Source organism: Chamaea fasciata, unplaced genomic scaffold (genome assembly GCF_029207755.1).
Source record: "Chamaea fasciata isolate MVZ Bird 193981 ecotype frontalis unplaced genomic scaffold, bChaFas1.0.hap1 SCAF_8, whole genome shotgun sequence".
NCBI classification, from domain to species: Eukaryota; Metazoa; Chordata; class Aves; order Passeriformes; family Sylviidae; genus Chamaea; species Chamaea fasciata.
This window is the reverse complement of record NW_027094093.1, coordinates 17,197,038-17,216,794: the sequence shown is the minus strand read 5'-3', so window position 1 is coordinate 17,216,794 and position 19,757 is coordinate 17,197,038. Positions and strand designations below refer to the sequence as shown.

Here is a 19,757-nt window from a genome sequence, read left to right as displayed (position 1 = left end):
GGACAGGCCCAGATGTCCAACACTCCACTGCAGACCTGCCTGGGAACAAAAGCTGGAGCTGGGCAGTACAAAGGGGCTGGTGCTGCCTGGGCAATTAGGGCTATGGTGATTGGCCAGGTGTCATGTGATGTTATACACTGATGAACAAGATACCTCTGCTTTGAAAAGGCACAAGGTAAGCTGGACCAGAGCTCTGTTGGATGCAGCCACTTTCCAGGGATTGAATGGCAAGTTAATCCCTGAAGGGGCAATGTCTTTCTGTTCCCATGTGAGAGGCAGCAGTGGGTATCCTGTGGTCCTTGCTTGGTGTGGGGCTGCCAGGGGAGTGAGAGAGCTGGCCCTATTAAGGGTCATCAATCACACAAAGAGCAGTTTTCACTCGACAGTGGTTCCTTCTACTTCTGCTTGGACCTGAGCCAGCTGGGACCTGAGCAGAAGCCCCATCCAGCAGAAGCAGAATGCAGTCACAGAGCCTGGGAGCCATGGAGTAACAAGGCAGGACTGAACACCTTTGGTCACACAGGCTGAGATATACAGTGGGACACAGTTAGGTATCTGTGCCTGCACATTCCTAGGCCTCTGCAGATGCTGCTCAGGAGCAGAAGTGAGTCTTTGTCTCTCCTTTTGGAGCCCAGGGTCCTGAAGCTTTCCAGACTTTCTGGGATGAATTACAGAAAGGCTCAGCTACAATGACAATAAGCACAAAGCAGAGTGAAAACAGCAAGGAATTTGTACTAGACAGAATGGACGTCTTCTGGGTAAAAATACTCATGAATGTATAATTTAAACAGTAGGGTTCATTTTTTCATTTGCAGTTTTTCTTGCATCAGCTGAAGTTTCGGGAGCAGTAGGCAATTCCATGCCTAGTGAGGTACACAGTCTCAATCTTTCCTCCAAAAAACCTGGTCCACATTTTAGGATCTTTGGGGGCAAGAAAGGCTAGACAAGACAGAAATCTTGGCTGCAAACTCACTGACACCTCTGTTTTGCACACAGCAGCATGGCTTACCTTAACACCTCTGGGTTATCAATATGTGTAATACTTCTGTCCCACCAAATTCACAGCCATGAGACAGAAAACATGGCTGTACATGGTAACGGGCCAAGGTGGAATCACTCTTCAGAGCAAATCTTTACAGAAGAAGGGACAGACTTTCCTCTTCTCTGTGTCCATGTAGAGGATCTTTGTCCTTAATCCCACAAACTGGGAAAACAGAGATTCCTGCCCCAGGGGTCATCTGGGAAAGGGACCTTGTGTCAAGGAAATATTGATGGCTGAGGGAAACACCCCTTCCTGAGGATTGCTGTGACTGCCTGAAAGGGCTGTGCTAGTGCAGGAGCTGAGGATGGCTCCCCTGGAGTGCCACAACAACCCTCCATTTCTGCCCTGGAGTCTCTGTTCATCTTTTATTCACATTTTACAAAATAAACTCCCAAGGGCTTCCCCTCCTCCTGTAACAGCCTTTCTCCCAGGAGCCTTTGGTGGTTTGTTTGTGCTAACAGGGTCACTGCTTAAATTCCCAGTGTTCGCTTACCTCCCTTCAGGATGCCCACCCACATCTGAGCTGTTTCCACACCATGGATGTACATCCTCACTGAGAGCCAGCTTTGCCCAGCTGGCAGTGTTGTAGCAGCAGAGGGGTAAGGACAAGGTAATGCTTGAACCACACCTTCCAGGTCTGGGGGCTGGGGAGGGATCTGTTGGATCTCCTGTGTGTTAGTTAGTGTGACAAGCACAGAGAGTGGACTCTTGTTCTAGGGAGAAAGGCCACATGTCGCAGTCTCAAGGCAGTGTCTGTGGCACAGGGCTGCCATTGCCTCTGACACACATGCTGCTCAAGCAGCCTCCCTAAGGTGAGTTGCTGCTGTCTGTGACCAACAGGACTCAGGGCTTTTTGGCCGGACTTTTTCCTACATCATGTCTTGGTTCCACAGTGGCTTTCCCAGGCTTTGCAGAGGTCCACATATTTCCAGAAACATGGTGACACAAGGACTCATTTGGACCATTGTTCTCACAGAGGTTTTTGCTCCAGCAGCTCCCCTGTCTTGCCATCACTTGATTACTCACACAGGCATCCCTAAACCACTCAGCCATTCTCAAATTGTCTCTGACAGCATCATGTTCTTCATCTGCTTTTCCCCCCACTTTTCTTCTTCCTTATTTTGGCTTCCAAGGAGTCCTTCATCTTTCCCTTTAGAGTCCTTGTAAAAAACCAGCTGCAGCCACTCGATTTTCTATCACTGGAACTTAACTATTTAAGTCTGAACACTGAAATTCCTGCGTGTAGAAAAAGCCCTCCCTCAAAAGCCAGAGCATCAACAAGAGATGTTTTGCCTGTATTTAGCCACTGATTTCTGCTTTTGTCACCCTTGAACAGTCCTGCCAAAACAAACAGGTAATGAACAGGAAGCTGGCAACAGCATCCAGCTGGGTAAATGGAAAGATTGGATGTTGGTGTGAACACAGACAGCTTTTCTAGCATTTAAAACAGTCTTAGGTGTAATTAAACCAGTTGCACTCTGCAAACACAAGACTCAAGTAAAGCAGCAGCCCTGCTCTAGAGCCAATTTTCTTTCCTTCACTGCAGGCAGGAATTTCTGCATGGACAGCCATTCTCTGATAAAGAGAAAACCTGGTGTTCCCAGGCTTCTGATTTTTCAGAAGATAACATTTTCCAAACTGCTCTGATTGCCATGGGAGTGCTGAGAAAGTTTACATCATCCAGAATTTAACCCCTTCCTCAAAATGTATGTTTCCTTACAAAGTGTATTTGATTTAAACTGTCCCTCTAATTTACACCCACACCCCCTGAAAACAGAAATTTAGGTCACACTCCATTATTAGTGTATCAGGGTAGCACAGCCCATCAGAGTGAAGAAATCTGTGCCAGGAGAACATCCAGCTTCAGGTCTCTGAGATTTCAGTGACCACTCTGTCTGTAGACTTGAAGGTCAAGCACCCTTAAGACCTAGTCTGTACAGCCAGTCTTTGCTCTGTAACAGTTGTTTTACAGTAGATGAACAATATTAGCTGGGGAGGAAGGGGAGCTGCTAGGAGGCCATGTCACTGAACAGAGTCCCTGTGCAGGGAAACGCTCCCATACCTTTGCAGGTTTGTGTATGCCTGTCCCAGCAATGTTTCCTCTCAGGGCCCCTGCAGGGAAAAAACCAAACAGATCTGCTCTGAATTTATCAGCTGGAAAGAACACTGGAGCTGAGCTGCAGAGCACAAATCTCTATGGGAAAGAGTTGATACTGAGCCAGTGAAATGGTCTGATTATGTCTCCCATTATATCCTTTTCCTGCCACCAGACCAGCCCTCTGAAATCCACAGGAGAGCCAGTGGAATGTTTCCTTCTCTGGGGATTCTGGTTGTCTTCATGAGGTTGTCACCATGCTTGGTCCTTGCAAAACGTGTGGCCTCTTCCTGATCACAGCAAATGGCACTTTGGCCAAGAGCTTGTAGAGCTCCTAGAGCTGTTGAGTGGAAGGCACTGCATGATGGATGAAGGCATATAAATTTCATGCTTTTATTTAGAAATAAAATATTTTTTAATAAAGTACAACCCTTGCATTTCCCAGCTGACTCTACATCCACCTACTAAGATTTAGAAAGTTGCAAGTCTAATTCAAAGCAGCACGATGTAGTCCTTCTTTGTGTTCCTTGTGTGTCCAGACCCAAGTCACCAAAGTCCAGGTGTACTCTGCTCAGCACTCCCTTCTCCAACCACTGACATGTGGTTATCAGCTGAGACATTGGATGAGACCCATCATTATCCAAATCAAACATCAGCGTGGCTCAGACTGGATGGTCAAGCGTCACTTGGAGACATTTAGGGAAAGATGATCACTTCGGGAGTCCAGATTTCGTCTCCTTCACCATGTGGCTGTTCCCTGCCATTCTGGGGGATTGAAAACCAATACAAAGTTGGACGATTTGGCTGGGTAGAGCAGCTTGGCGCTCTCTGGCAGCTGCAAACACTCAGTAAACAATGCCGAATCGCCAAGGGAAAAATAAAAGTCCATTAACGGTATGAGCCTGTTAACGGTGAGGGGATTCATTTTTGAGAGGCTGCAGAGCACTTATCTGATGGAACGAGACCATTAAGTGCCATGAGGTGCAGTAGCAACCCGCCCCTCGCCCAAGCCTCCGGGTGTGGAGACTTGGGTGTGCCCGTGGGAGCGTCCAGGAGCCTGGCCGGCTGCAGGGCAAGGGAGAGCGCAGACCTGTACCCGGACGGAAGCCCGGATAGCGGGAAAGCGCCAGCTCACTCACCTTCCAAACTCCCGGCAAACGTCCCAAGCGTGCGGCGACTCCGTCAAGTCCAGGGAGAAGGGCCTGTCCCGGGGGAATCCCGGTGCGGCACGGCGGGACTGCCCACCTGCAGCCCCACGCCGGCCCTGGGCAGCCGGGCGTGGGTAGGGGAGCCGGCGGCTCCCGGGACCCCCGGCGCGGGCTCGCCTCTCCGGGCTCCCATTGGCCGCGGGGCGGGACGTGCCGCCCCGCTCCAGGGTCTATATTAGGGCAATATTGCCCCGGCGGGGTGCGGCGTTGCCCCGTGGGTCATGGACCTGGGGTACTTCGCTCTCGCCTTTCCGCAGGGGCTGTGCCGCGGGGCCCCGCAGGCCCCGTACCCCCAACGAGGGGACGGCGCCTTCCTGGCGCTGGGCACCACGGCCAGCGCCGCGCCGCCCCCGCCGGCGCTGGGGTACGCGGCCGCCGCCCCCGCGGCGCTGGGCCCCGGCTACCGGCCGCCCCGGGGAGCCGGACCGCCGGCCTACGCTACGTCCATCCTTCCCGGGAGCGGCCGCCCGCCGCCGCCGGACCCCGACCGCTCCTGCTCCTGCCTCGGCACGGGCGGCGGGGGACTGCGGCGCCTCTCGCCCTGCCCCGGGGCCGCGCCCGACTCCCCGGCTCCCGCGGCGGCCCCGGCGGCGCCCCGCACCTTCGAGTGGATGCGAGCGAAGCGGAGCCCGCCCGGGAGAAGTGAGTGGGGCGGCGGGGAGCGGGCGGGGGCTGTTCCCATCCCGGCTCCCCTCTGCCCTTCTCCTGCCTCGACCCTCGCCCCGCTTCCTCCTCCTGCCTTTGCCCCCCCCTGAAGCGCGGTGTTTTTCGGCGTTGCAGGCGGTGCGGCGCCGTGCGGGGGGGAACCTCCCGCCTGCTCTGCACGCACCAGCTTCAGCACCCGGCAGCTCACGGAGCTGGAGAAGGAGTTTCACTTCAGCCGGTACCTGTCGCGGGCCCGCCGCCTCGAGGTGGCCCGCTCGCTGCGGCTCCGCGACGCCCAGGTGAAGGTCTGGTTCCAGAACCGCCGCATGAAGCAGAAGAAGCGGGAGCGGGAGGCGCTGGCCGTCCCCGCGGGTGTCCCGGGCGGCCCCGCCTGAGGCTCCGCCGCCCCCACGGAGGGCCCCGCGGGGCCGTCGGGGCTGCGCTGGAAGCCGCGACCGGCGGGGCACCCGGGCGTCCTTTCACGCGGGACCGCGGCGGTGCAGTTCCGCTGCTTTTTCTGTTGCAACTTTCTTTATGTACAGTTTTATTTCTGAGGATTCAGGGAAAACCGGCGGCCCGGAGCGCCGCTGCTCGGTGTCGGACCGGTCCGAGACAACGGGCGGGTGCAGCTAGGAGTTAGCGGAGAGCGCTGCTCCCCCACGGCAGGGCAGTGAGTGGCTCTGTCAACTCCCCTGGGTTCGGGGGGAGGTGGGTGCGTGGAGGGGCTGCCCCATGCTCCCGACCCTTTCTTCGTTTTGCATTTAAAAAGACAGATCCATGGGCTCAGGCAGAGTTGGTGCAGAAGGGGACCAAGCCTGAGAAGGCAGGGGCAGGGGAGAGCAGGAAAACTTCCTCTTGCAGGAAGGGCCAGGGATGGTCATGGCATGAGCCCAAGATCCCTTTTTGAAAGAAGTGTCCTTGTCGTCTGCCCTGCCCTTTGCAAAATTGCTGCAAAAACCAGGCTGGTTTTGCTTGCATTCATTCATTCATTCATTCATTCATTCATTCATTCATTCATTCATTCATTCCCATTCTTTTTCCTGATGTGGCTGATTTAGTCGAAAAGCTGATTTTGAAAGAATAAACTGCAAGGTAAAATTTAAAAAGAAAAAAACTCCTTAGAGGAGCACCTATTCCCTATTCAACTGCAGAGGTGCTGGGATTTCACTTGCAGAGGCTCTGGGCTGCCCAGGACTGGCCAGCAGCCAACTCTGTTGACTCCCATCTCCCCTCACATATCCGTAGACAATATAAAGCCTCTTACAGCATCTAGGGCCAGAATCAGTTCATCTTGCTCTCTCAGTCTTCATTGTATCTTATGGTTAAAAAAATTTGCATCATTATAAATCTGTGTGCAACAAATCTCACCACATGCAAAACCTCAAGACCTGTTGAAGCTCAGAAAGATGCTTGGGTTTGACCGAAGATGAATGCTGGCAAAAGGACAAGAGGATTCCTGGGTCTTGGATACTTGCACAAAAATAACTGGCAATGTTTCCATAGATAAAATAATGGTATCAAAGTGGACAAAGGAACCAAGTTTAGATTTTTTTCCCATTTGTGCCTGGGAAAGCATAACAGCAATGTGGAGAGGAATGATTTATGTGAAGGTAATTTTATTTATTTGTGGGCAGGGCTTTTATTTTGGACAAAAAAAAAAAAATCTCTGCCCTGGATTTCTGCTGAGTGTTGGATTTTGGGTTGAAGAATCAATTCTGGAACCAGGGGAGACAGACCTCAAGGGGAACCTGCAAAATTCACTGGGTCACTGTCTGGAAGCCAGCCCCAGACACCAACTACTGTTTGTCTTTGCTGTATGTTTGCTGGGTAAAACGAACACAGAGAGAAGATGAAGATGGTTGTCTCAAGTCTGCAACGAAGATGATTCTTACTCTCTGTAATACTTTCCTTCCCCCCAGGTGCCCTTCTGCTTAAGGCTTTCTTCTGAAGACTTCTTCTGAGGGACTGGGAAGTCACTGCTGATGGAAGCTTCAGCAGAGGTTGGTGGGAACCTTGGGAAACTACTCCCAAAAGCTGGGCAGGCAAACTGTGATGATATTGTGGCAACAAGTCCACAGCTAAACGGGGCAGGAGCCTCCTTGGTGAGGACATGGGTGTTCCCCCCAGTGAACACCCGAAGGAAGGGACTTCCCAAGACAGAAGGGTTTGGTCACACATCATATCCTGACTGTGCTGGCAAAGGACTATAATGCTAGAGGCTCATGGTTGTGCATGCACACAGGCACATTTTTGTTCTATATATAGAGTTATGGTTCAGGTCCCTTGGGCTGGTTCACTTCATGGGATAGCCCTAAAAATTCCCATGATTGAAGTACTCGTGTAAAACTAGCTGCAACCAAAATATGTGGTTTGCAGGTCTTCATTAAAGTAATGACACCAAACAAGCATTTATACTGCAGGCTGATCATTCATTAAAAACCAGGAAATAATATTTCTACCACTTTTTTTTTTTTAAGGTGCTATGTAAAGCAGAATAAAGCAAAATCTGGTGAAATTAATGAAAATTTGAATAAATCAACTTTGTTCTGCAAGCTGAATTTTAAAGGCAAGTAAACTACTAACCAGCCCTTTTCTCCAGCTTTTTAAGGTCCATTTTTATGAACTCCTCTGTTACTACTCTTTCATTTGTTTGTTGGTTGTTTTTTTTTTACTACAAATGAACACACAGCTAGAATAACCCATCTTTTTCAGAACACATTTCACATACAAACTTTAGAAAACAGCTGTATTTTCAGTTGCCTCCAAATTTAGAGCATGTCTATGGGGCTGCTTGTTTGTCAGCCTTTTATTTTCCTAATGATTTTGACATTTGTGCCAGGCACTTTAGGCCAGAGAAATGCTTTCTGTACTGCTGGCACACTCCTCCTGCACTACCAATGTGGAAAGAAAGATTCTCATTGATTTCAGTGGTGCTGGATCAGACCATTAGAGCACACTAAGTCTTTTACAATGGATGTTTTTGTGACAAATATTTTCCTGAATAAATAAATACATGTCCCGGCCTTGTAGCAGTGCACAGTTCTGTATCCATCAAAATGACACAGACTGAATGCACAGAGATTTGCTCTGAAATTAAGATGAAACCTTACAACTCTTATGGCTGTCTGAATCAATTTGGTGGTATAAGCACAACTATATTCTGTCTTAAGAACCAGTACTTAGTATTAAGTGTAATTTCTGCTCACATGACAGGGCCAGTTTAATAGGACCTTTCTCTTCACAAACAGTTCTAGCTGTAGGAGGATTAGATATTGCTTCTTTGCACTATTCTGTCAGCAAGATACCCAAAGGAAGGAGCTAATGCAAGTCATGTGCCAATTCTTAAATAAGTAAATAAAAATGCCTGTGATATCCGTGGGTGCACGCATTGACAAATAAATGATAGATAAAGTCTAAGATTCACTCATTTAACATTAATCCCAAGAGCTGTGTCTCACACATGCTCAATTTGATGCCTAGCAGTTGGAAACAGGTTTTAGATTTGGCAGCTAGAGGTAGGAGCACAAGCTGCAGTTCTCACTACTATCAGAATAAAATATTCCAGACTGGACTCAGTAGATATCCACCATCATATAATTTATCACAAATTATGAAACTACTATTTCCTGGCCTTATTTTTCCTCAGCCATCATCAGAAACCACAGAAAGACTATTCTCTTTCAGTCATATATTAATTTTTGCCTACAGACTGTTGCTCAAAGGGCCCCAGGCTACAAAGGGATATGAACAAAGTAAGTTTTAATGTATTCCCATTTTGCCTGAAACAGAACGAAAATATAGATTTGGAAGGCTTAAAAGAGGAAAAAAAGTTGAAACATTACTGTTCCTAAGTGGTATATGTGAATGTAGAGATTTCATATCTTTTGGATAGGTAAATGATAACAGAAGATCACACCTCTTTGAAAACCAAGCTTAAGTAAGAACCCAGGCTTGCCTGTCTTCCTAAGCAGGTCAGATTTAGTATGTTACTGCTTGGAATTATAGCACAGGGAACACTTTGTGGAGGGTCAAACAAACAACTCTGTTTTACGGTATGAGCTGCATATCCAGGATTATTTTGACCATGCTAGTAGCCTGCAGTAAGCTAGAAAATAAAAATATGCAACCCCCCACATTTTAATCTGCTTTTTAAAGTGTCCCTCTCCATTATTTATTGCTACAACCTGGAACTGTGGTTTATGCAAATAATGGTACAGATTGCTAGCAGAGGAGAACAGACTATTACTTCTTTTAAGAAAAATCTTTGCAGACACAATTACAAATGCAAACACCTCCTTGGAGTTCCAAAAACTTGTCTCTAGCAGCTAAGAAATAATACTTATGATTTTTCATGCACTGCTCTGTTAGCCCAAGTGGCAAAGAACCCCCAAGAACACTTGCAAATCCCTGATGACTGAAGAGAAATAGGAATGGAGAGAAATCCCAGATGAGACATCGCTATTACCAATCTATCATTAAGAGGTGACTGAGGTTTAGGGAACACACATTCTATTCTATTTGCAATATATGACTACATACAGCTCTGTGTTTATGTGATTCACTCAATCTCAACCATTTTTTTAAACGATTTTTTCTAATGTCAGTGAACTAAGGAGCCTTTGGCCAAGGAAAGTCACCCTGATAAAGAAAGGTGAACCAAATGACAAATCATTCTTCTCCCTATCACAACAATATCTATTATTCACACGTCTACTCAACCACATGTCCCCCAGATAATTCTGGGAAATATACAGGGAAAAGATGCTTCACAGAGCCAGTGTCTTACTGTAGCTTAGCTTTATCTGGAAGTCTTTTGCTGTTCTTGATCATCAGCCACGTGAAGAAAGTAACCCTCAGCTGTAAATCTTCCTTGACTGTTTAAGCCAATTTATTCTTACATAGAGTGTTAAAATCTCAGCTGGAGATACAGTCCTGAGACCTTTTTGTAAACAGGACAAGGCTTCCTTTATACCAAAAACATTTAGACGACTGGTCCACAAAAGAGCTTTCCATAAACATTTTTGGTACTCTTGTGTTCTTGTCTCCTCAAAATACAACAGCCACTGGTAATTAGCAGATTGAAAACCAGCAGTTTAAGTAAACAAGCAAACACAGGCAAAAATCCAGTCACTTTCTTTTCTACCTGCCTAGCAGACTTCCCAGCACCTGGAAAATAGATCTTTTTACTATGCCTCATGAGAAAGCATAGTGTTGCAAATAATAACTAAAAAAAAAATATTCTGAAAAATGTGGCATTTTTAACCGGAATGGCATATCATGTCTTATGGAAGTGTTTAACAGCTCTAACTCAGCCTGGCCCATGGCCCTGACCTTAGAGTGAGACCCCTACACTGACTAACCTGGGTGCTTGAGCCCTTACATGGAGAACAAGGACCTTGGCAATGCATCCATTCATGCTGCTGTGGATGAGCACTAAATGCCACCCATGTGTGAATTCCGTGGATCAGGAGACCTGCTTCTGTGGGGCAAAAAGAACCATTCCTTCTGCCCGTACAGTCAATGAGAAACACCTGTAACCCAGTAATACGATTTTGGTGACATTAGTATAGATGAGAATCTGAGAGCTAAGGCTTTCCTGCCATTACTCTTCATCTTAACGGCTGTGCTACATTAAATCTACATTCCTAGTGCCTCTTTTTATGTTCCTTTAACAAGTAAGCTGGATTAAACACTATAAAGTTTAGAGTGGTATTTGAAAATAGATAAAAAAATCACTAAATTTTTAAATGAATACTCAGATCCGATTTTGCCCAGTTACTGTTCAGATAATGGAAACAGTTTCTAATCCGGGCAACCTCTAGTGTTTGATCCATATCTTAAGCACAGATATTGGTATAATTATTTTTAATATACATACATTTATGGATTTATAAATAACACAATTTATGTGGAGTGACATTTTCTTCAACATCCAAGTGTATCAAATCCAGTGATAATTATCAAAAAATGTTAAAAGCCTATCAATAAAATTATCTTTCTCTTCAGAAATCCAGCTGAGTAAATGTGTAGTAGGTACATGACACCAATGAGCTATCAAATGCTGGAGAGACTAGGCCCCCAACAGTGCATGTAACAGGGTGATATCTTCTAACATGTCCAAGATTTTGTAAAATTTTGTAATTTTAACCTGCACTGTGAGCACTGTGACTTTCATTTCAATGTGAACAAGCAGAATGCTCAAAAAATTAGGACAGGATTGGCTGAACACTCCTAATGCCACGTCTCACTTAAGAAATGGACCACCTGATGCTTCTGGTTGCTTTTCAAATGTAGTACTAAATCAAATAAATTTGTCAATCTGATTTGGGGCTTTACATGTGTGAATTGTTGCAGCAAGAGTTCTCACAAAGCTGGTGTAAGAATAAATTTGAAAGAAAAAAATAAAGATACACCCAAACAAGAATAAAAACATTACATCCTGTCTGCAGGTTGTCAGTGTCATTCATCTGTGATGCTGTTGTGTCCATCACCAGTGATTTAAGGCCTGCAGTAGAGCTTACCCATCCCTGAGGCAGATGGCCATGCTTTCAAGAAGTGAAAGAACATGGTTTTGGCCTGTTTTTCTGAAGAAAAAAACCCCTAAATTTGAATTTCATTGTATTTAATAAAAAGATGGCATATGATGGCATATCTAGATGTTATTGGTGTCAGTCACATCCAGACAGGGATACCCAGATCTGTGGTCACTGCCAGCCTACAATTTTTGTCCAAAAGTCTTCATCAGCTGCAGCCTGAGCCTCACCAGTGGCCACATGATGTAAAAGCAGTGTCATCAATCTCCCACATTTGCTGGATTTGTCGGTCTCAGGGCTTGTTCTGCATTGGTCCTCTTTGCATCCAACTCTGCTGACAGTTCAGGCAGACTGGCCATCTGACTCATCACTCTAAGTCTTCTATAGCAGCATTAATTTAACTAAACACATTCAGTTCTAAACATCTGACTAAGAAGACTTTCAGATCCTAGCAACATTACTCTTGTAACTTTTGCCAGCCTCCAGGGAACTGAGAGGAAGAAAGGGATTTGGAACATCACACATGCTGTGTAACATGGCTGTTAGCTGGACTAGGCTGGAATCTAGCTGGATTGAGTTGAAATTTAGCTAGCCTGTGCTCTCTGCACACTTATGTAAACTGAATATGGCTCATGTGGCTCAAAATATTTCTCAATCAGGCATTCCTTTTCCATGTCCCAGTGTTCAAAAAAATTAAAAGTGCCTCTTATTTGCAAAATTGTTCTGAAATCATTGCTGCATATCTTTTTATTTCTGCTTGCTCTGTCTCTACAAAGACCAAAGAAAACACCTGGTGCTTTTCTCACATCCTTCTCCTGGTGCCAGGAAAAAGATCCATCTGTTCTGCCACATCTTCTCACAAATCTCAGGAGGTACCCAGCCTCACCAACTCATACCTACAACCAAAAAGACCATGTGTTTTTAATGCATATACATTCAAGTTATTTCAGTCAGCATAATTTTTTTTTCCTTACCACAGTTGTACCCTGGGGAGAAACTATGTCAAGTATGAACTTCTACAGCTGTAATGACGATATGGCAAAGCTTTTCTTGTTCCTTTTATGGAACAAGGCAATGATTTTAGATGGAACAGATTCAACTTCTGAGGTTTCTGCTATATTGCATCTACTGAATCAGTTCACAGCCTTCCTTAAAAATATAGAATGGCACTCTGATGATCAGGCTATGTGTCTAAACTGGAGGTGTTGGGGAAAAAAACCAACAACCCAACCCCACCAAAGAAAACCTACTATTATTGATGAGATACATGGGGGAAATGATTCAGAAAATGAAGTCACTTCCCTATAAGCTTTTTAAAAGAGGAGATTTCCCATCTAGAGGTAAAAATTCTATAAAAGATCATTCAGCTCTGCAGCATTTAGCTGTAAAAATGGAAAAGTCAGTACAAACAATGGGTTGCTTCTACGAGAACTAAGTATTCAGGCAGAACCGGTCACAACTCTTTTGCTGAGGTGAAATGAACAGCACGAAAAGCCAAGACCTAAGCCCCATCCTGGCTCAGCAGAGACAGCATTCACACAAGATCAAGGCTCATGTCCCTGCTCCTGCATGTTGGTCTTCCTAAAGCACTCCTCAGGGATGTGGAGATTGAATGGGATAGCTTGGATCTGATGAATTCTCTACCAAACTTTCTTCTCAGGTGTTCTGTGAGTTCTACACATATGACTGATGAGAGGGGTTTGTAGGTGAGTTTTGGTCCCTCTCCCTTTCTTAGATCTTGTAAAGGGTTTTGGTTTTATCCTGGTGTGGAATAGCAACACATTCTTAATCGCAAAAATCTTTTGGGACAAGGCAACCATTTCCTGCCCACCTCTACAATAATTCACAGCACATCCCTCTTACAGTGTGTTGCAGATAAATAGTTCATCACAGCTGCCTCTTCCCTCCATGCAGGGTAGGCAGTTTTGATCATTTCTACAGGAAGAAGGAGAAAATGCTTTCTTTCTATGCTGGCCTCCAGAAAAGGATTCAGAGCCTCTCACAAGGAGCTTTGATGAATTAATAAACCTCCTCAGTATTTACCATGCTTGTCCAGAAACTGAATTAAATTGCAGCTCCCTAATTTTCCAGATAACATCTGTAGAGTTTGAGTAGACTTGCCTAACCAGTGCCTAGAGTCAAACTGGGAATCATTATTCTTATTTTCATTAACAAGATGGATCTGGATTTTGCTACAGTGTGAGCTACACAAATATCAGGATTAATTTTTACAGACATTGCTACTGCAAGCTGGATTCATGATTGCTGCTTTGACATTTGTGCCATTTTGACAATGCAGTCCAGATCCATGCTTTAAAAAAACAGACTTGTTGGTGGCTGGTCAACTAGGGACTAAAAAATGATAGACAAGTATGGAAGCAGCCTGTCAACACAGGTTGGATCCAAGGAAACCAAAGGCAGAGTTTGGTAGGAAGAGTAGAGGAAGGCAGCATGGACTGTGCAGTAGCATAGGCAGGGAAACCAGGACACAGCTGTTGTCTCCCTTCTGGAAGCTCCTGCTTGCAGGTCCCTCTGATCTGAGATTTTGTTTAAAAGCCAGATCCTGATCCAATAAAGCATACGCTGTGTGAAACCTGTTGCTCTAAATCCATTACGTGCATGGAGAAATAAGCTCCATGGGCAGCTGAGACACTGTCATGGTCCTGGGCCCCAGCTGGGGCACCCTCCCCTCCGGTGGCCTGGAGGATCTATTCAAAGCTCAGTCCAGGTCATTGCCCCCTTTGCCTACCCATGGCTCCTGCTCATTTGGACTCTGACCTATGAGCTGATGTCCCTATCCCCGTGGAGGTGCCTGATGCCCTGGGCTGAGAGCACTGGGATGGGCTGTAGAGGCTGTGCCCTGCCCACCTGCAGACCCCTCCTGGGAAAGTGCCAGGCAAAGCTGGAAGGATAAAGGTCTGACTTCAAGATCTTAGCTATTTCAGAGCACAGAGCTCAAGCTTCCTCAGCAGCTGTTGGAAATGACAGGGATATGCAAGACCCTGGGGGCTGGTAACACCTTCAGTGAATAAAATAGTGACGTTTGGGTTTCTGCACAGCTGCTTTGATGTCTGCTCAGTGCAGCTGCAGGGATGACAGATGTGCTAAAGTAGGCCTGGCACCCCTGAAAATCTCACCCTGCTGAATAAAAGAATGCAGAAAAGGAGAAGAAAATGATTAATTTAATGGCTTTCATACAGTTTGTGATTCCCTGTTTGCTTTCAGAAATGCTATTCTTGTATCTCTTAAAACTCTAATAAACCCTTTCTATCTTCATGTAGGTTGCTGGAAAATGCATCCAGATTATTTAGTTTGTCAATTAAGTATGCAGTATCTTCCTTAAGTGTGAAGTGATTAATGTTAATACTCTGACTATTGCATTTTTATAGACATATGTTCCTAGAAATCATACCTTATCTTGTTTACACAACAATTACACCCTTTTGAGCCTACCTGATTATGAAAATAAGAGAATACTGTCAGCAGCACACAATTCATTTTATTAGTATGAAAATCTATTGTAAGGTACACATGAACTTTCATAAACCCAACTTTATTTCTTACTCCATCAGGGACACTACCATAAAACATACACGCCAATTTCCCAAGGAAGTGCATTGGAGCTAAAGGGGTGAGTTTGGCCTCAGTTTTGAATTAGGTTCCATATAAAATGGTATCTCCTCACTAAACTCACAGAACTGTGTGTGTAACTGAAAAATTTGCAACTTGGCTCATGCTTGAGTAGTTTTGGCACCATGCCTCATACTCAACAGTGGATTGCATGAAATAGCTGATAGGCAAACACCTGCCTTAAAAGTATACCAAATGTCCTATTAGATCCATTTGACCATGCTAGTTCAGATTCATCTGTTTGTGTTGGTCTGTGTACTCTGCCAGACTGTTTAGTGTACAGAGAACCTCTGGCATGAAGTCATGCTAAAAACGCCCTCCTGCTGCTGCCTGGCACTGGATGCATTGGCAGGGAAGGACTTACTCAAGTCTTCCTTCATTGTAGAGATTTCCAGCAGCCATAATAGCTCTTTAAACACACTGACAGGCAGCATAATGCTGAACAGCCCCCAGGATGCCCCAAGTTACACCAGAGGGACAGCCTGGCTGTGGGCCAGGCAAGGAGAAGGCATTTCAGTGCTGGTTTTTTCCCCTATGTCTTTCTACTGCTTGGCCTTTTCTCAAAACTCCAGCTGTACCACACAAGCAGTCTTCAGATACTTCACCCATATGCAAAATTTCTGCACAGTTCTCTTTGACAGAACCATTGCTAATTGAATCTATGAATGTCAGCACTCCTCCTGTGCCTTGGAAAGGCCTGGCTTGTTAGAGACCTGCTCTGTGGAAATGCAGAGCAGTGTTTTGGGCAGACATCCCCAGTTGTGCATTGAGAAAGTGCTCTGATGAGGTCTGTTGAGCAGCATGTGGCCTGAGCTTGTTGTCTTGGGATGAAGAAAGGTTATACTGCAACACAGATCAACTCTGCTGTGTCCTCTACCACCTCAAGAGTTCTCTGAAGAGGAATATTTGCTATGAGTGTTGGGCTGATAGAATACTCTCGTATCCACTTCAAACTGGACTTAGCCCATAATGAACTGCATGTGACACCTAGCAGTGTTCTCAGTTTTGGAGAAACTAATTTAAATGCCTTCATTTTCTGGTGATTTGTTTAATCTTATCTACTGTCATCCATATGGCTAGCTAGACTGCAATTTGAATGGCCAACAATAGTGTTACAAAGGAAACAGCTTGAAAAAATGCTCAAGACCAAAAGTCTTTCATTGTCATCTCACAATTCTTTTTGTAAAATATTCCTAACAAGTGTACCTGCAAAGGACTCATACTGCAGATAAAGGTATGCACTATTGTTAGCCATACATTTTGTAAAATATTAACAGAGAAAAAGAGAAGTTAAAAGTTGTCTAAATAATATTAAGAACAGTTGCTTTTTCCTAGGCAGAATATTAATCCTATCCAAGTTCCATTCTATTTAAAATGCAATGTATGTATATGTGTCCTAGTCCTGTTTCACTTGTGGACAGTTTAATCCTAGCAATTAATACCTCACAGGGTAAAGGCAGCCCAGTGGAGAGATGGGCTATGAGAAAACTGAACTCCATCTTTTTGCTGTGCCCATGTAAGCGCCCCTCATTAAGGGCTGACCTTCTGAAATGCAAAGCCCAAGGGACAGTGTAATTCTGCTTTTAGTTTCCCTTGAAAACCCATCTGAAAGTGCATCCTTCTCTGCACCGAAATCAGAGGGACCAGCACCCTGAGATCTGATGTGAAGCCTTTAAAATCTATGGAAGCTAGGCCGCTTTCCATGGCATGGAGCAAGAATTGCCAGAAAGAAGTTTGTTAATGGTGAGGCCATCTGAAGAAACATTCACATGCAGACCGTGCAGGAAGCCAGGCTCATGAGGATGATGCATTTCCTTGAAAAGCTGGAGGAGAGCAGCGTATTGAATAAAGCTGAAGGTGCAGTCAGTTTCATTGCTCCCATCTATTGTCCCTGTAGATCTTCCTGGAGGATTTCCTACAAGGTACTCTGCTAAAGCAGTCCTTTCAGTGGGAGCAGGGAGGAGGACTGGGAATGCAGAAACAAATCTACTGCCCCCATCTCCTGTCCCAGAGACAGAAGCCTGAGCGTCTGTGTTCTGCCACTTGTTGGAGGCATGGCCTGAACACCACTCAGTTTTCCTCCTGTTCTGGCTAATTGTTCGGATTTGTCAGCAGATTTCTTTTGATATTTATTTGTTCATACTTGCTAGATTACTCCCCGATTTTTGTTCCCTGATTTCGTTTGCATCGCCCAGCTCCATTTCTGCAGATGACTTCTTTGTATCAAACTGCGATCTACAAAGAAACATTATTTTTTAATTGGCTGCTAATATATGGATTTGGCCTAGCTTATCCCTAGTTCAAGCTCGGCCTTTTTCCCCATGGCTTGTGTTTTCAGCCTTCTAAGTACTGCTGCTGATGAAAGGACTCAAATAGCACAAACCAGCTTAATTTAGACCCTCGCAATCTCTTAATACAAAGCCACTCAGCTTCTCAACACTGCTCAGAGTTTCTGTAATTTCAATGCTATCCAACTTACAGCTGCAATTAGAAACGAAGCTTTCATCAGCATTTAAAAATAATCAGTTGTCTTCCACACCACTGTTTTAAGTCCTCAGTTCATTGTTCCGATGTATCTACTGGAAATCCTGCTTTTGCTACTGCTCTAATAGCATGCTCCCACTATCATGTGAAGAATATATTCAATATATACATCTGAAGAATGATTCAGCAGTGACACCAGAGGAGTTTCACATACTCTACAAACATTAATACATGTTTATATCCCATGTCTTCTGTACATAAAATATTTAAGATCTTACAAGACTGAAATGTGCTATCTGTTCTTCACAGTAGAGTGAGTCATACTTGATAAAACGAGATATTCTAATTCTAATTAAAGTGTGGTTAAAGAAATGAGGATCAAGACGGACTGCAAGATGATGGAACAAGTAATTCACACATCTTTTATCTTCTCTGCAATCAACATACTGGTATGTATGTAATTTTACAGCATTTTCCAACACTTAAGTCTTTACATTATAGAATTAAGAAAGAAATTTATCGTCGCTTAAAGGCAAGGTGTACATTCCAAAAAGCAGAGTTTGTCTTCTGGAATTAAGAATCCCATCTTCGGACGAAGAAAAGGCAGCTGCACCCTTCAGTTCTAACCTATTGTCCCCGAGACGCTCCGGGAAGCATTTCGGAGTTCCTATGTCAAAGCTAAGGGCGCAGAGGCTGAGCGGCCAGTGTCCCGCTGGGCCTTCCTGGGGGCTTGCCCTCAGGCTGGGATAACGGAGGGGAGTGACCGTCGCTCCCAGGCCAGGGTGCTCGGAAACTCGCCCCGGAGCGCCCCGGCCCGGCAGCCCCGGCCCGGCAGCCCCGGCGCTGCGCCCCGCGGGCGGGGGAGCCGCGGGCCCCGCCCCGGCCCCGGATGCAGTCGCTGCCCCGCCGGCGGCGCGGCGCCCAGTTCCTGTGCGTGCCCTCGGCCCGCGCGCCCTCCGCGACATGTCGCTGGTGGCCGAGGCCTTCGTGACTCAGCTGGCCGGTGAGCGGCGGGGGCGGGCGGGACGCCGGGGACGTGCCGGGCGCCGCGCTCCGAGCCGCGGCGTGAGGGCGGCGGCGGCGCCCTGCTCCCGTGGCCTCAGTCGCCGGGGTGACCCCTCGGGATGGGGCCGCGGCCAGGGGGCTGTGGTGGGCTGAGGGGACCGCGGTGCCGTGCGGATCCCGGCCCCGGAGCACGGGGGCACGTCACTCCGCACAGCTCCTCAGGAGCACGGCCGTGCGCGGCCGCCAGTCCCCTCCTCCATGGGCTCCCTGACCCCGGCTGTGCCGCGGCGGGTCGTTACTTTCAGTTAATAACTTCTTCTTTGAAACCGCTTAATTTTCTTCAGTCCGAAAAACCGCGTCATGTTCATAATTGTGGCAGCTGGCCTTGAGGCCCGCTGGGTGCGGCGTGGTGCCACGTCCCCCGTGTCCCCGCGGCACCTTTGCTACCTGCCGGTGCTCCCGGGGCCGCCGCTGCTGCGCCCGCTCCGCTGGACGTGACCTTGAGAGGAAACAGGAGTGCGCTTCACTGGGGAGTTATTGAGCAAAGGGTGATAATAGTATGCTACTAAGGAAACAACCAAAACAGGAGCCGAAGATAATGCCTGGCTAGGAAGTTCAAAACACAGTTAAGTGTTGCATGCTTAAAATAAATGCCTTGGTCAGTTTCTCGTTTCTTCTTATTCCCTGTTCTTGATTTTTTTTGCTGCAGTGCAAACTCCCAGACAATAAATTCCGCAAGGGAACAACATGTTGAGTAATACTGACCTGTTGAGGAGGATGCTGGAGTTTTGTCTCAGGAGCTGTGTCTTCTGCCACTTGGTAGAGGCCTCAGCGTAAGAATCCGAGCTGGATTCTCTTATTATGAATGTACCCTGACTTGTAGGTCATGTGAAGGTGGTGGGTCTTCAGTCTGGGTCTGTAGAGGTACCCACAGAGAAGCCTGAAAGTTGTGCTGGCCTCTTGAGTTGACAGTTGCTAATACATAAGCCATGCTTATGTGCTGAGGGCCAGTGCCGTGGATCTCTGGGATGTGGAGAATATGGTGCTATTTCCTTGCCTTTGTGATCTCTTTAGTATATTTTATTTATATTGTGAAGTACAAGGATAATGACATA

General features: G+C 46.3%; 2 protein-coding genes across 3 annotated transcripts in view; both read left to right on the top strand.

The window, feature by feature from the left end:
- The first annotated feature begins 4,566 nt into the window (after positions 1-4,566).
- HOXD1 (homeobox D1) lies at positions 4,567-7,500 on the top strand. Of its 2 annotated transcripts, XR_010722029.1 has the most exons (3): positions 4,959-4,987; positions 6,910-6,990; positions 7,468-7,500. XR_010722029.1 is itself a non-coding variant. In XM_066189244.1 (2 exons), exons 1-2 carry the CDS (start codon positions 4,567-4,569, stop codon positions 5,383-5,385), a joined length of 681 nt encoding a protein of 226 aa, XP_066045341.1. The 2 variants fall into 2 exon arrangements, 1 of the variants encoding a protein (XP_066045341.1); XM_066189244.1 differs by lacking the exons at positions 6,910-6,990; positions 7,468-7,500 and adding an exon at positions 5,126-5,385 and having other exon boundaries at positions 4,567-4,987.
- An 11,035-nt stretch (positions 7,501-18,535) lies between these two features.
- Positions 18,536-19,757, top strand: part of MTX2 (metaxin 2) — a 31,697-nt gene continuing 30,475 nt past the window's right edge. Inside the window, exon 1 of the mRNA XM_066189873.1 lies at positions 18,536-18,640. Within this exon, the coding sequence (XP_066045970.1) occupies positions 18,601-18,640 (40 nt within the window). The 5' untranslated portion in view covers positions 18,536-18,600. The remainder of the gene's footprint in view (positions 18,641-19,757) is intronic.